This window comes from Pseudopodoces humilis, chromosome 4 (assembly GCF_049639895.1).
Source record: "Pseudopodoces humilis isolate 2021_Gansu_Grassland_sample_001 chromosome 4, ASM4963989v1, whole genome shotgun sequence".
Lineage (NCBI taxonomy): Eukaryota > Metazoa > Chordata > Aves > Passeriformes > Paridae > Pseudopodoces > Pseudopodoces humilis.
The window spans coordinates 46,158,118-46,172,302 of record NC_142203.1 but is presented as its reverse complement, the minus strand read 5'-3'; the positions used below and the strand labels follow the sequence as shown (position 1 = coordinate 46,172,302).

General features: G+C 36.4%; 1 protein-coding gene across 6 annotated transcripts in view; it reads right to left on the bottom strand.

Moving 5' to 3' along the window:
* The window catches only part of NFIB (nuclear factor I B), a 170,113-nt gene that overhangs the window by 27,500 nt on the left and 128,428 nt on the right, over positions 1-14,185 (bottom strand). For 3 of the 6 annotated variants that reach the window (XM_005522671.3, XM_014252275.2, XM_088053977.1), the window contains exons 8-9: positions 12,629-12,813; positions 2,069-2,234 (exon numbers count right to left, since the gene is read on the bottom strand). In XM_005522671.3, coding sequence (XP_005522728.1) covers positions 2,069-2,234; positions 12,629-12,813 — 351 coding nt within the window. The remainder of the gene's footprint in view (positions 1-2,068; positions 2,235-12,628; positions 12,814-14,185) is intronic. The other 3 variants (XM_005522672.3, XM_088053978.1, XM_005522673.3) reach the window with 2 other exon arrangements.

The following is a 14,185-nucleotide window of genomic DNA, read 5'->3' as shown; positions in this document are numbered from 1 at the left end:
TGTTGATTTTCCCATCAAGTTAACGTTAGTGATCTTTGTGGTGAACCTATTATGACTGATAATACAGTTTATTTGTATTCATATATAATTTATATATCAAAAGGACATGATCTCTCATTTTATTGTTATTTTCTTCAACAGTAAGCTATATTTCTTCATTTTTTATGCTCTTACAGTTAGCAATCCAGTGTCAAAAGCCTTTACTAGGCTTTTATTAGGCTAGGAGATAGACTATGCAGTTTTCTGAAAGCCATAACACGCTGAGCAAGTGAGATGTTATACACTATCTTGCAGGCAATGCAGCCACATTCAAATAAAATTTGCACATAGGCATTCTTTCTCTTATTACTTATGTGCTGTAGTGGCAAGAATTTACTTGGAAACTATTATGGAAGCATGAGAAAGCTTTATTTTAAGTATCAAAGCCAAGATGTTCTAAAGGTTCAGCAGGAATCAGCTACTCAGGTTCCCATGAATTGCAGAAGAAACTGGGTGATGCCTGAATTGGAAAATATAGTCAAAATCATTCCTTTGGTAGAAGGACAATGTACAGATTAGGCATGTTTTTCTATAATGATGATTAAGGTCATATTACAAGAAAACATCCCAAAACAGTTCTAGCATTTACTGTGGGTTTTTTTGCCATTTTTATCAGAAACCCTGACCTCATCTAAGAGACATGTGTAGGCCAAGCACAATCATGTCAAAGCAAAATGAAGCCACAAATTCTTGACACTGTACAAGAAATTTCTCAGTTTTCTCTTCTGGTGCAAATGTTTAGAGCAAAAGTTTCTACTTTGCTGCTAAAACTAACTCTTCTTAAAAGGTCATAAAACAGTACCACAGATCACCAGTGGGGCTACAGGTAGACTCTACTACCTCTTAACAAAGCTAATATAGAGAAAGGGTATATAACATGCTTCCATAAATCTCTCTCTATATATTGGTTTTTTATACTTGGTCAGTAGTTTCTCCAAAACTACTATCCTTTTATAAAAAATGCTTATTTTTTCCTCCTTTACATCTTATGCCTTTGAGTCTCATCTCTGCCTCAGATTCTAATGAAAAGTTTTGAAGTAGTATAACACCTGAAAAGAATAGTTTATGGCCTCCATTAATGACAGACCAACAGTTAGGGAACGCATTTGAAATTCAAATATTAAATAGGTCTAGAAAAAGTAATTTGAATGTTAAAAGCCCTGAAGAGACTAATACTTTTAAAGACTGTTAAGATTTTTTTCCAAGAATCTCGAAGTGTCTCCTAAAAATCTTCACCACTCTGATAAATGCTGGTAACACTGGCCATCTCCAAATAAAAGTTCAAGGACAACAGAAATGCAGAACACAATTAGAAAGCAACATTCTGCACCACTGATTATGAATACTCTGAAGTGAAGAAATTAGTCTAGATATTTGCCCTTATTTCTAGACCTGCAATTCCATTGAAGATAATAGGACAAATAACATGACCCTAAATTTAGTAAAGAGCTATTTTCTATTTTAAAAAACTAAGCACAAATAGTGGATCTACCATTCCTTGTAGATATGACAAGGAATTGAAATTTTCTTTTGCCACAACAGTTGTTTTTGCTAAAAACGACACAACCTATATTAACATGCAATTATCATAGCTCGGATTCAGTATGCCTTGTAACAAGGTTTGATTTCTGTAGGAAAGTTCATTGAGGAGCATATTATCCAGTCCCTGCTTGGAATTCCATTTGTGGGTCATTGTAAAACCTTACTGTCTGGGTGTGCTTCTCAATGTCGGAACAATGTCCACCTCAGATGAAAAAAACACATTTTCTTTTCCTTGAATAGTGGTCAAATATGCAGGCTTTTCCCTTTCATTTTGGTTGTCATGTCACAAGCTTTGGTTCATGTAACATGAGCTGTAAGTTGAAATTTTGGGAGGAAAAGCTTTGCAGTCAGATCATATTTGCTCTCCATATAAAATGATGAGCACCCACTTGGTCAAATAGTAGGAAAAGGCGCCTTTTTCTGGCCTCAATTTGAAATCATATCAAATCTTTGACGGACATTTTTTGTTTCCTAAAGAAATACTTACTGGTTGCTGTAGGTGAAGATGCCTCACCTTCAGTGGATGTAGTGATGGGTTTAGTATCTGTCATGGTCAGGGTCACAGGTCGCACCGCACTGTGATGGGGAGAGGGTGCCAAAACTGGAGTAAAATGGCCAGGCACTTTCCCTACTACTTGACCACTGCTGTTAGGCTACAAAACAAAACCAAAAGAATGCCTTGTGAAACATACACATTGTGTTTAAGGAACATACCTATCTTAGGGTTTTCCAGACTTGCCCATCATCATAGCACCTGTGTTTTGGAATGTGCTGTTCTAGATAGGCTCTGAATTTCCATGTGATATTTTCACCAGGCAGGTCCCTTCTCAGGTAGGTAGTATATGCTTAGGTAGCAGTACTTTTAAGCATTCTTCCACATTCTTCCTTCCTGGGTGCACATGCATCAGATTGTTTCAAAATATTTTTGCTGCTCATGCAGTGCTGTGAACCAAAATCCCATGACCACAGGAGTAAACTGACCAGGCATAGGCCCTAATGTATGAAGTATTAAGAGCAAACAACTGATGGAAAACCTCTGTTTTCACATGCCATACCACTCTGGCTTGGAGGATAACCAAGACCTGACCACAGCTGTCCACAGAGATTACTCACACTGGAAGGCTAACTAATGATTCACAATTTGGGAATGGGGTAGATGGTTTGGATAGGATGCACTATAATGTACACATCATAACATCTGGCAAAAAGCCACCTACCAGAAACAGAGAAGTGTTTAATGGGAACTTTGCAAGTCAAGAGCATAATAAGTAACAACACTTCTTTCATACATACAAGAGGCTGTCTGCATATGACCTTATGCCAGGTACAGGTCATCGAGGTAATAGGACACTGTCTACATGTAGGCACATCTGAGTATGGCAAAGTTGACTGGTAAATATATGTTTATCTAGTGCTTGAGTTGTTCTGCATGACCACAAACACTCCAATGGTAAATAACCTGCAATAAAAACTAGCACATAGTCAAGAGTTTTTACAACAGCGGCTGATAACTTCTGCCTTAAACTGATTGTGTGCTCTATGAGTCACAAGTATTTAAAAAGAGTCATACAGACATGAAATACTGGGAATCTTTTGATCAGAAGCATCTTGTCAAATTAAGATAACATAAAGACATGGACTGATAAAGGACACAATTCAACTGATTCAAGGAAAGGTTAAAAGAGGTAAGCATGACTATGGTAATGAAATAATAACTGGACTGAGACAATTACTGCAAGTATGTGAGAAGTATAAACACACAGAAGAGGAAGGAATTATTTGGAAAATACAGGAAATGCATACTTGGTGTAATGGAATGAAATTGTGAAGGAGGAAATTTAAAATTAATAGCACAAGAAACTTCCTGGCAGTATGATTTACTAGACTTTGCAAATGCACCCAAGGGAGAGTCTTGTTTAGGACATCTGAAACTAAATTAGCAGAAAACACTAGAAAATATAAGTGCAAATGGAAACCAATATGATGTCCATAGGAACATTGAACAGCTAGCTGACTATCTCCCCTCTCTATAATCACAAGCCTCACAATGAAAAACAACAGTAAAAATGCACACTAATTATGAGTGGCAAAAAACCTACCCCTCTTAACAAGAAAAAGTCACTCTCTAGACACAACTCCTGTCAGTAAGACGTGCTCACTAAGTTGGACTGGATTTTCACTATGCTTCTAGGGAGTCTGCTGCAGAGGCAAGCCTCCCCTCCTGTCCTGGCAGCCCAGCTGTCCACACAGCCTGCTGGAGGGAATACCACCTCTCAGTTGCATCTGCTAGCTTTTAGGTGGAGCTGCTGACCTGCAACCACAAGGCTACCTTAGGAGCCTTAGCTTATGTGCTGTACTAACATCAAATAAGTAACTGAGAATCTTTAACCAAAATGATCAACATTTATTAAAGTTAAGAAAGATTCCATGAAGCGTCTGGATTTAAACAGACAGTAGTATTATCAGCCTACAAAAGCAGCTGTCTCCAAAGACAGACGAGAATAAATAAGGATAAATTAAAAGAAATTAGAAAATCACAGGAGACCGTGATTTACAGAAATGTATCACCTTATATTGTACTGTAGTAATTCCAGCCAACAGGAATCCAGTGGCTCACGCAGACCTCAGCTTTGCCCTTATCCATATGGCCCAAATGAGGAAACCCACTCCTTGTTCAGACAAAGATTAAGACAAAGATTATACTTATACCCCATTCTCTTCTAAACCAAATTCTTCCCATTATGGCAATGCTTCACCCCACTCCATCCAAATGCATGGTAAAATCCTGTCCTTCCTAGTTGATATCCATACAGGATTTTAGTAGATGCAGTTTGTGATCCCCCACACCAAGTGCCTCTACATCTTTGTATTTTTTTATTCCTCCAGTTTCCTCCTAAATTGAAGTTCTATATCTGTCTCATATTTAAAAGTGGGTGCAGGTGCAATACAACGACACTGAGGTCTTCTAGACACAGAAAAGGAACCTCCGAAGTAAAAAAAACAATAAAAATTTTTTACTTCAGTAAGTTCAATTCTTATAGGTCCAAGATTTCACACTCTGCACATTAAGTTTCAAATGCAATTGTAATCCAGCTGTAGGTAAGCACATACCTGGTGTGAAGTTTACAAATACAATTCTTTTTCAACAATCAAGCTGTCTTTGAGATGCAAACCAAGGTCCTCCTTTTGACAAAGGTTGTCATACAAAATGGTACACTTCAAATTTACTTTAAACTTCAATGTTTTTCATAAGCATGCTACTTTTGAAAACAGAGTTTATGAATAGCACTCTCACACTCTCCCAAATTCTATTAGAAGAATGACTCTCATATGAAGCCTTCACAAAATGTCCATATTTGTTCTTCTTGCATGCAGTGAAGGACAATGGAGGAGTTCATCAAACTTTTACTTAAGTTATCACAACTAGTTTGCAGCTTAAGATCATAAAAGTAGTCCTAAAAAACAGATCACATAATTGTCACAGAGTTATTGCTTTGGCCTGTCTTCAGATTGATGCGGATAGTGATGAATCAGTTTATACTCAATTCATTCTTCTGTGGTTATCTTTGGATACACAAAACTAAAACTTTTGAAGTAAAAGTCTAGATTATGGATGGTGCAATTGATAACAATTCGAGCTCATGAATATTGACTCTCTCAAGTGTCTCAAGTCCTCTGAGCTACTTTAAGTTTTCACCCCAGAAAGGGAAACCCTTTGGTAGGAAACAGCCCCTTCTTAATCTTATTGAAAACTGACAGCTAGAAAAAACTTCTGTGACCTGTTTTTCTTTTGTCCTTTACAGTCATATCAAACAACATTCTAGCATGGAAACTGCATATCTGTTTGGACATCACCTACTTGAATTACAAGCACAAATACTCACAGTAAGTCATTTAACACAAATGAATTTTTTTCCTTATACAAAACAAGTTCTATATTCTAGTTCCAGTGCATTGCAGGTGAAGAATCAGCTGTAACCATCAAATAGGGCATCAATATGCCTGTGTGATGGATTCACAGAGGCAAAGCCTGAGGCATAAACCTCAAGCAAATTCCATAAAAGCAGCTATGTTAGATAAACAAGCTGTGCATTGGAAAATTTGTGAGGAAAATAAGTAAACACAATGAAGGTATGGGAAAATTAGCCCTTATTTCTACAGGCATACATTTTTCTACTCTTGGGTTGGACACTAATTTGATTTTCAGATGTGTTACAATTTTCAGCTTTTTCAATTCCGCAACATCTTGAATTGCCATAGTTTAATTCATTTATGTGCCCAAAGCCAAAGACAAGTTGTTTTTGCTGTCACAGCTGTAATATAACTCAGATTGTCAAGCTTTTTTTTTTTTGTCTAATGGTGTGCACTGTGCACTCTTTATTTTAATCCTCACTTCTGAAATCTCAACAGAAATCTGTAACAGATATGAATACAGACTTTCTAAAAGTCACAATTCACCGTGGCTCTTTTCTCTGACAGGATATTCTAGCATATTTATAATCAGTAATTAATCTACTTCTTTTCATGCTTTTGTTCACATACATGCTCAAATATCAACCTATATCAAATATATTTAACCTTAGCTATACAGTTACAATTCAGGACAGTATTCTGTCACAAAGTTCACTACTTTCAGTGTTACAAAAATATTTCTGATGCTATAATGAAATAGAAACTACTAACATCTACAGATGAGGTATCCAAACATAACAGAAGTTTGACATATCTATTAAAAAAATCACATGAACAATTTATTGCTTAAATTATCAAATATATTTGATGCTCACATATGCAATTTTTAAAAAAATGTAATTATACTTCTCGATTCCAAATAAAAGAAATCCAGTTTTCCTCAAAATCTTAAGTACAAATCATCTTCAAACAAATAATTAACAAAGGCTAGAAATTATATTAATCTGTGCATATCCTAGATATAGCTACATAAGATACTCTGTTAGTTGTTTCAGAAAGACGTTTCATGGCTTAACAAAAAATTATATTACTCCAACTAACCACTACACCTGGAGAATAATATATTCAAAACACAGGTTTTAATAGAATTTCTGTATTTCACAATGTTATAATATTATAGCCACGTGATGAACCAGTGAATGCAGTTTAGTCAAACTGGATATCATGCATTTGGAAATACTGTCACCCATTTTCTCTCAAGAATTCCAGTTGCTTGTAAAGGCAAGTTCCAATATTATGATGAAAAATATTTCTGCAAAACCCTATGTCAGTGTAGTTTTGAGAAGGCTGATTGAATTAATTTTGTTGACGAAGGCATAGGAGATACAGTTCTGGATATTTTGGTCCCTTGCCCCTATACCAAATATCTTACATTAAAAATTGTTTAGTAGACACATCTGTGAACCTGGAGATCATAGTTGATAAATTCTGTCTTTGAGCCCACGTCATTGTGCTGTGCAGTGTCCACAGAGAGTGATGAATGTTTTAGAAAATCTGCAACTGAAAGGAATCAGCATTATCTTCCATTTTTCTAACTTTCCCCCTCTCCTTTTTGTCTAGGGCACCCTAATGCTCCATCACTTCTAAAAATCAAATGGCCCTGTTATTCTCCCACCAGACACAGCATAATAGTACAGCAGGCAGTTTCATGAAATGTATGAAACACATATCCTCAATTTATCACCCTCTGACTAATAATGATGCTTTTGAGACTCTGCTAAACACAAGGGAATGGCATTAATAGAGTACCACCAGTGAGACTGTAGAAAATACTGTAGGGCAGTTTGAACCTGGTGGGTTCCATAAAGCATTTGCTACACACGAATCAAGGCTGCACAAGGCTGTTTTCTTTCTGCTGTTGAACACTATGGTAGCATCAGAAATGCACTTTGCCTTCTTTTAGTGCCCCTTACCACTTTACACAGGAGTGAATCTCCTTAGCTTCTGTATTAAGAATCTGCGTAACTCATTGTGACAGCACATCTTACACAGACCTCACTCTGAAATGCCACACCAAAGCTTCATGTGGTATGACACACAGCTACCTGTCTGCTTGAAAAACTAGGTTTAGAAAAATACATGTTGCTGCTGTCTTGGCTGACAACATCCCTTCTGTACTTTCTGTAAGAAATCGAGGTGTTAACTTGGATCTAGAAAGGCCTGAGTATCATTCATTTGATGAACTGATGTATAAATTTTCCTCTTGATGTAATGCTGCTGAAACTGAGAGCAACTGCAGAGTTTCAGCAATCCATGCCCCCAATATCAGTTATTTGTCAACAGGTAGAGCACAAGGAAAAACACATATTTTCTTGTATAGTTGCCTTTAGTACAGGGTAAGTTTGTGTGACAGAAACATGGGAGAGGAATTATCTTTGCAGATAAATGTTCAAAAGATATCTTTATGTTACATAGTATTTCATGCACCCTGGAGACATACTCATGCATTTAGAGCAGACGAAATACAAAATAATAATTTACAACTGCAATTAAATCTCAAAACACTTTGCCAGTAGATAGTGTTTAAGCTAGGACTCTCAATCTTTGCCTCCCAATCACAACAAAAAAGTACACATTGCCTTATTTAATCTTCAATTATTTTTTTAAAATTACAAGGAAAGATTTGCCCAATAAGCTGACAATTATTAAAGATCAACAAATAAAAGAGGTGCTAGCTATACCAAAGAAACCACTTGCACACAATTTTGCTTTTTTTGGCTTATTTTGCTAGTACTCTCCCAAGAACCAACAGGAAATGCTTTGACCAGCCCGAAGAGAAGCTCACGAGATTCCCTCATCAACTCTAAATGACTGTAGTTATTGTATTGAAGAATGTAAGACAAAGCATCTGCCTGGCATCCCTGAATAATGTGCCTTTTATTGAAAAAAAGGTTCAATATCCCAATCAATTACAAGAGAAAAATAAGTGGCCTCATCAGCTTCCAGAAACAACTATTCTTGACCACTTCAGATATTTCTGACTTCAGACAAAGACAAAACCAACAAAAAGAGGAAACTAGCCCACACTGCAGTAAAGTATGGTTTATAAGACCCAGGAATTTTAGCCAAATATACAGTCAAATGTACTACAAATATGCAGTAGTTCACTCAGCTTGTAGTACATAGCACATGCAAGCCATTTCTTGTAAGAAGAAAGTAGTCCAATACTTAACTCCCATCAAGTTCAGTTAGTTTTATGACATCATGAAATTGCATATTTCATCATAAGTATCATAAAATTTGAGTTAAAGTTACAGGTAAACTGTGCCCTTCATAATAACATACTCAAAGAGTTGGAAGATTTTCTACTTCTGTTTGCTTGATTCAGTCAGAAAAAAACCCAAAACATTCTTACTGATACCAGGATGCTCATCATCAGGATTCGTCTCAACTGCTTGCTTTACTGCATTTCCTTTATCACACCTCCTTATCCTTTTTCTGTGATTCACCATGCCTTGATCAGGAAATTATTCCTTTTAACTCAACCGTGAATTATGTTTGGAGGTTTTGGTTTTGATTTCAGCCACACAAGTGATGTTGTGCTTGACGATTTGTTCAGGGTCATTGGAAGTCTTATTTTGATTCTGTATATGATTCATACACTCCTAAGTAATAATGAATTTCATCTGTGTGCAGATGTGTGTGTGTGTGTGTGTCTGTGCTTGTGTACACAGACACAGAGGAGGTAATATTATCTAAGATTGAGAGATCCACCTATCTGGGATCATTCAAAAACGAAATACATGCTAGAAATTTGTGGTAGCTTTGAAAACCTCAACACACACTGCACAAATAAACACCACTGATGGGTAGACACATATCAATCAATAAGTTTTTGATGAAACTTCCATCGAATAATCAGTATCGATCAGAGACACCTGCACCCCATCATAATGAAGATACACTCTCACATATAAAATCTCAATCAGTAACATGAGTACATAGCTAAGAACAAAAGCATTGAAATAAGTACACTAAAAAGGGTATAGCAGAAATTCTAAATCACTGGAAAGTACAGCAGTTCTCAAAGCCCTGGGAACTTACCAGACTTCCATCTTGAGACAAGCCCAGCTTTATATCTAACAAGGTCTATTTCTGTTCAGTACATTTGTTTGTTTATTCTCCATATTGAGCAGGGGATAAAAAGCAGATATTCATGAAACCAGCAGCAACAGCTCCCTTTTGTTTAGGATCATCCATTGTTGAAACATTTTTCACTGCAGCCAAAGGGCCTGTTTGAACTTCCTGACTGTTCATCACACATAATTTGGACTATTTAACATTATGTCAAGAAAATTGCTCAGTGCTTCCCATCATGGGAACCTATGAGAGCTCCATATCCTTGAACTAATTTTACTTAAAGTATTCCATTGAATAGCATGACTGTCTCACTATAATCAGTGCAGCAGTAATGTAATTAATCTCAAAATTGCTGTGGGGAGTACAAGGCATCTCAGTTGCTTGTCGTAACAATCTAAATTACTGTATTACTGAAAGATGTTCAGGAGGAACAGTTCATTTTAGGTAAATGCTGTCAGGGTATCCATCCTTTCTATTTCTACAGCTAAATTAAAACTATCATCATAGTTCTCCTTTTGAAATCCAAATGACTATGTTTTGAGGTGGGAAAGTATAATTAAATTTGATGTGGTATTTGACTCCTACAGATGCAGTTTTTCATTATATAATAATTAAATTTGAATAAAAATTTATGTTTTATTTAGAAAAGAAAAATTGGTTTGGCTCAAAGCATGCCATTGTATCAGAACAATTCCCTTTTGTCACTGAAACTTCAGACAGTTGCTTCTTCTTTTCCTAAGCAAAAAATTAATTCTGCTGTTTTACTTTTCATACAGCCAAAATTTAACTATTTTATTTAGAGGTATTTTGACTAGGCATGCAATTACTCCAACTCACAGCAAATCTCAGAGATGAACTTCAAAGAATTAATTTTTTTAAATCTTCCACTAATAATAGTGATTAATGATAATGAATTATGGTGAATAGATGATGCAGATGCCTAAAATTGCATATTTGGTGTTAGTTACCCCATCCTCTCTTGTCAGGAACTAAATCAAACCTCAAATTAAATGAAAAAAAAATACCCTAATAAAAAGGTTATGTGAAGTGATGAAAGTAGTAAATTTAGGCTAGTTAAGTCTGATATTCCATATGGAATATACAAAAATATGAAGCCTTCTCAGTTTTCTACTACTCTGTGAAAAAATCAGCAGATAAAATTTTATCTTTTAAGGTCAAAAGATTATTTTTTCAAGCACAGATAAGGGAAAAGAGTTGGGGAAAAGTTGAAAGCATAACTCCTGCTCAATTAATATACTCTCCAATGTTAAAATCATAAGACAGCACATTTTTCAACTGAAAGAAAGTCAGATACTTCATTTTGATGTAGTTTTTTTCAGTGATCCAAGGAAGAACAAGGAACAATCCAGAGAGATTATTACCTAATCTGCTCTTTTAACATATATAAGAAATCAAAATGTAAGTAAAACAAGCACTGAATAATTAAAGAAATGCATAACAGTAACGGTCTGATTTAATTTGCATAATTTTTTCCCTTAATAGTGCCTAATTAAGACATCAGTTTAAAAAAAAATCCAACAGAACTCTGAGATTTTCCTCACTGAATTAACACTAAGGACTTTTAATGGGTGTCTTAATTAGACTTTGTTATTCATGGAAATTTTACACAAATTAAAATCAGGTCCTGCATGCAACATTCCCAGCTGAGTCTCAGAAAAAATGCTACACAGGATTGAAAGAATTTTAATCCATGTGCAGATAGCAATTTGTATTCTGATGTCAACATACTCCATATTCAGTTTTTGGTTTAATTTGCAGTAATAATATAACCAACAAAACCCACATAGTTAGGATTTCTCTCTTCAAAGTAAATTTTGATTTTATGGACCCACTTTTTTTTGTTTTGTTTTTAAATTAATTGAATATATAGAAAGTCATGCAGCTGGACAAGGAAATTAGCCCACAGCCACCATGATCTGCACAGTCCAAAGGGTACATATCTGTTATTCAACAGAGAAAGTTTGATTCAGTCTCAAGTTCCACTGCTTCTGTAACCAAAATGAATGCTGTAATGCCTGTCATTATTGGTGAAAAACAAAACAAACTAAGCCCAAAACAAAACCGTTGTCATAGCAACCCCTTCATCCCTGTTAAGAAAGTCCTTCCAAAGGAACCTAAGCCTTAGAAGAAGGAAAACCTGACCGCTGTCTCTTCAGTTTACATGTACAAGGCTCTTCCAAGAAAGCATTCAAAAAGCACAAGCAACAGGGCTCCACAAGAGCTTTCCAGACAAGGCAGCAAAAAAATAACAGCCTGAACAGCAAAGATTACATTACACTGACATTGGACATATTCCAGGTATTGACAGACCAAGTCTCAACTGCAGTTTGTCCTGTAGTGCAGATCACACGGTAATGCTGTGTGCTGATGCTATCATGGAAAGCAGTTTTGCACACAGTCCTTCACAAATTACTTCACTAATGAAAAACATGTTAATTTCAAATATCAGACACAACTTTGAACTCATGCAGTTGCCAGGAACGCATCTGCTACAGCATCTTCTCGACAAAAGGAAGAAGAAAAGAATTTGTATGTCTGTGCTGTGCTCACAGTGCAAAGAAATATCAGTGCCTATCGAACAGGGCAAGTACTAACTTGCAAGAGTTTATTTTCATTGTCAGCCTATAAATACACCTGTACATCCATGTGTGTGCTTGGACATGTGTATGTACCAGCACACTCCTTGCAGTGGGAGCGTTGCCTCTGGTGGCACAACCTGCAGGAAGGGTTCAGGACCAGGACCTGCCCTGTTGCTGCTGCCAGGGCTTTCAGAAAAGTATTTTTCCTACCCCCGACAAAAATGATTAACCTGCACCCTTTATTCAACCACGATGAACAGGATCAATTATATCACTTATATAGCAGCTCCAGATTTCTCTAAGACCAGAACTGGCAAGACACCAGTCTAGATGCCCTAGAAGACACATATTCCTCACAAGACTTGTTTTGGAGGGTTCACATAATTTTACAGTACCTGGCTAGTCTGCGGGCTGGACGGGTCGTAAGAAGGTACATAATTCTTCAGAGTATCCTGAGGATTCAGGTGGGGAGGATATCTGATCGTTGGATGAGAGAAGTAGCTAGATGGGGCAGGAGGGAGAATAGCTTGTGCTGGAAATGGCAATGGTGAAGGTGGAGGTGGAGTTCTAGTTGAGATGACTGGAGAAGATAAAATAAAATTAAAATTACTTCGCGTCTTGTTTCTTCTAAAATTCTTCACCTCTGTATTACAGCAAGAAAAATAAAAAGTCAGTTATAAATCAGTGTACTGCACTCCTGCTTTATGGCATCTTTACAGAAAAACTTACAGGTCCTGCCCTCACATTATCCCAGGAAATGGAAAATGCAACTGTTTCAAATTCATAAATACTGTATCTTGTTTTGATTTTGTGGGTTATGCCATCATAGTTTTTTTCATTTTTTTAAACAGGAGTCATTTTCCAACATTAAAGATATTCCAATTACACACATTTTTTCCATCTGGAGTCCAAAAAACCAAAATCAAATATTAAATAAAGCCCCTACTTTTATTTACAGCACCCCTGCACTGAGGAAAATAAATCACCAAGCCCAAAGAAATGGGGATTCCTCGTTGCATTGCATTCTACCTGCCTCATCTGGGGACAGGGAAATATCTACTCATCAATATTGCCACAAATATTTGCTGACTTTTATGAAAATCTTAATAAGTATTCAACTTCAGGGCCTGAGAAACCAAACCATCCAACAAAATTATCTTTGATTATTTTATTCTTTTCATTTTCTTTATTTCCTGACCCTACAAACACACAATTTTCTATCTGAAGGCTGTGTGCAGTGTGCAAGTGTCTAAACAGTGCAAGGAAGGTACAGCTTGTCCTTCTGGTGCCCAGTTGTCAGTCTGGAAGTGTAGAGGTTTTTTTTATCCCACTGCACAAGGACACACTTTCCACACTTACTACACCCCTAGAGAGAAGAAACTTGGTGTACTGAAAAAAGAGGTACTTAGTTCAATGGAAATGGAGAAGAGGCAAGGAGTTTTCATTTTCATTAGTGGAAAAATACAAAATCAGGTCTGTAAAGCAAGGTCTTTTATAAACTGTTCAATGGTTCTATACTGTATAAGTGCAAGCACACCAACACCGCCCTTCTGGACAGCTTTCACATCTCTGGGTTTCTTCAGCTTAATTTTTAAAGGACCTGCTATTTTTTGGGGCATTGGTCATAACAGAACAGGCTACAAAGATAAAAATGGAGTTTCCCAGCAAGTAGATAGTTCACCCCCAAGTTAGGTTATGATTGTCAATATTTTAAAACTATACTCTAAATTTAATATTAAGACATACTCACAAGTATGGGGGGGAGGGGGGGGTTGTTTGATTGTTTGTTTCTGGGGGTTTTTTTGGTAGCAGATTCATTTTAATCACAGCTCCACCAAGTTCAGTTTAAACAAAGTACTAGTTACTTCTTTGGCATGTCAGAGCTGTGCAAGACCAACACAAATGAAGAGAAATCTATCCCTTCCATTTCACCCATCATCTCTTATATACTT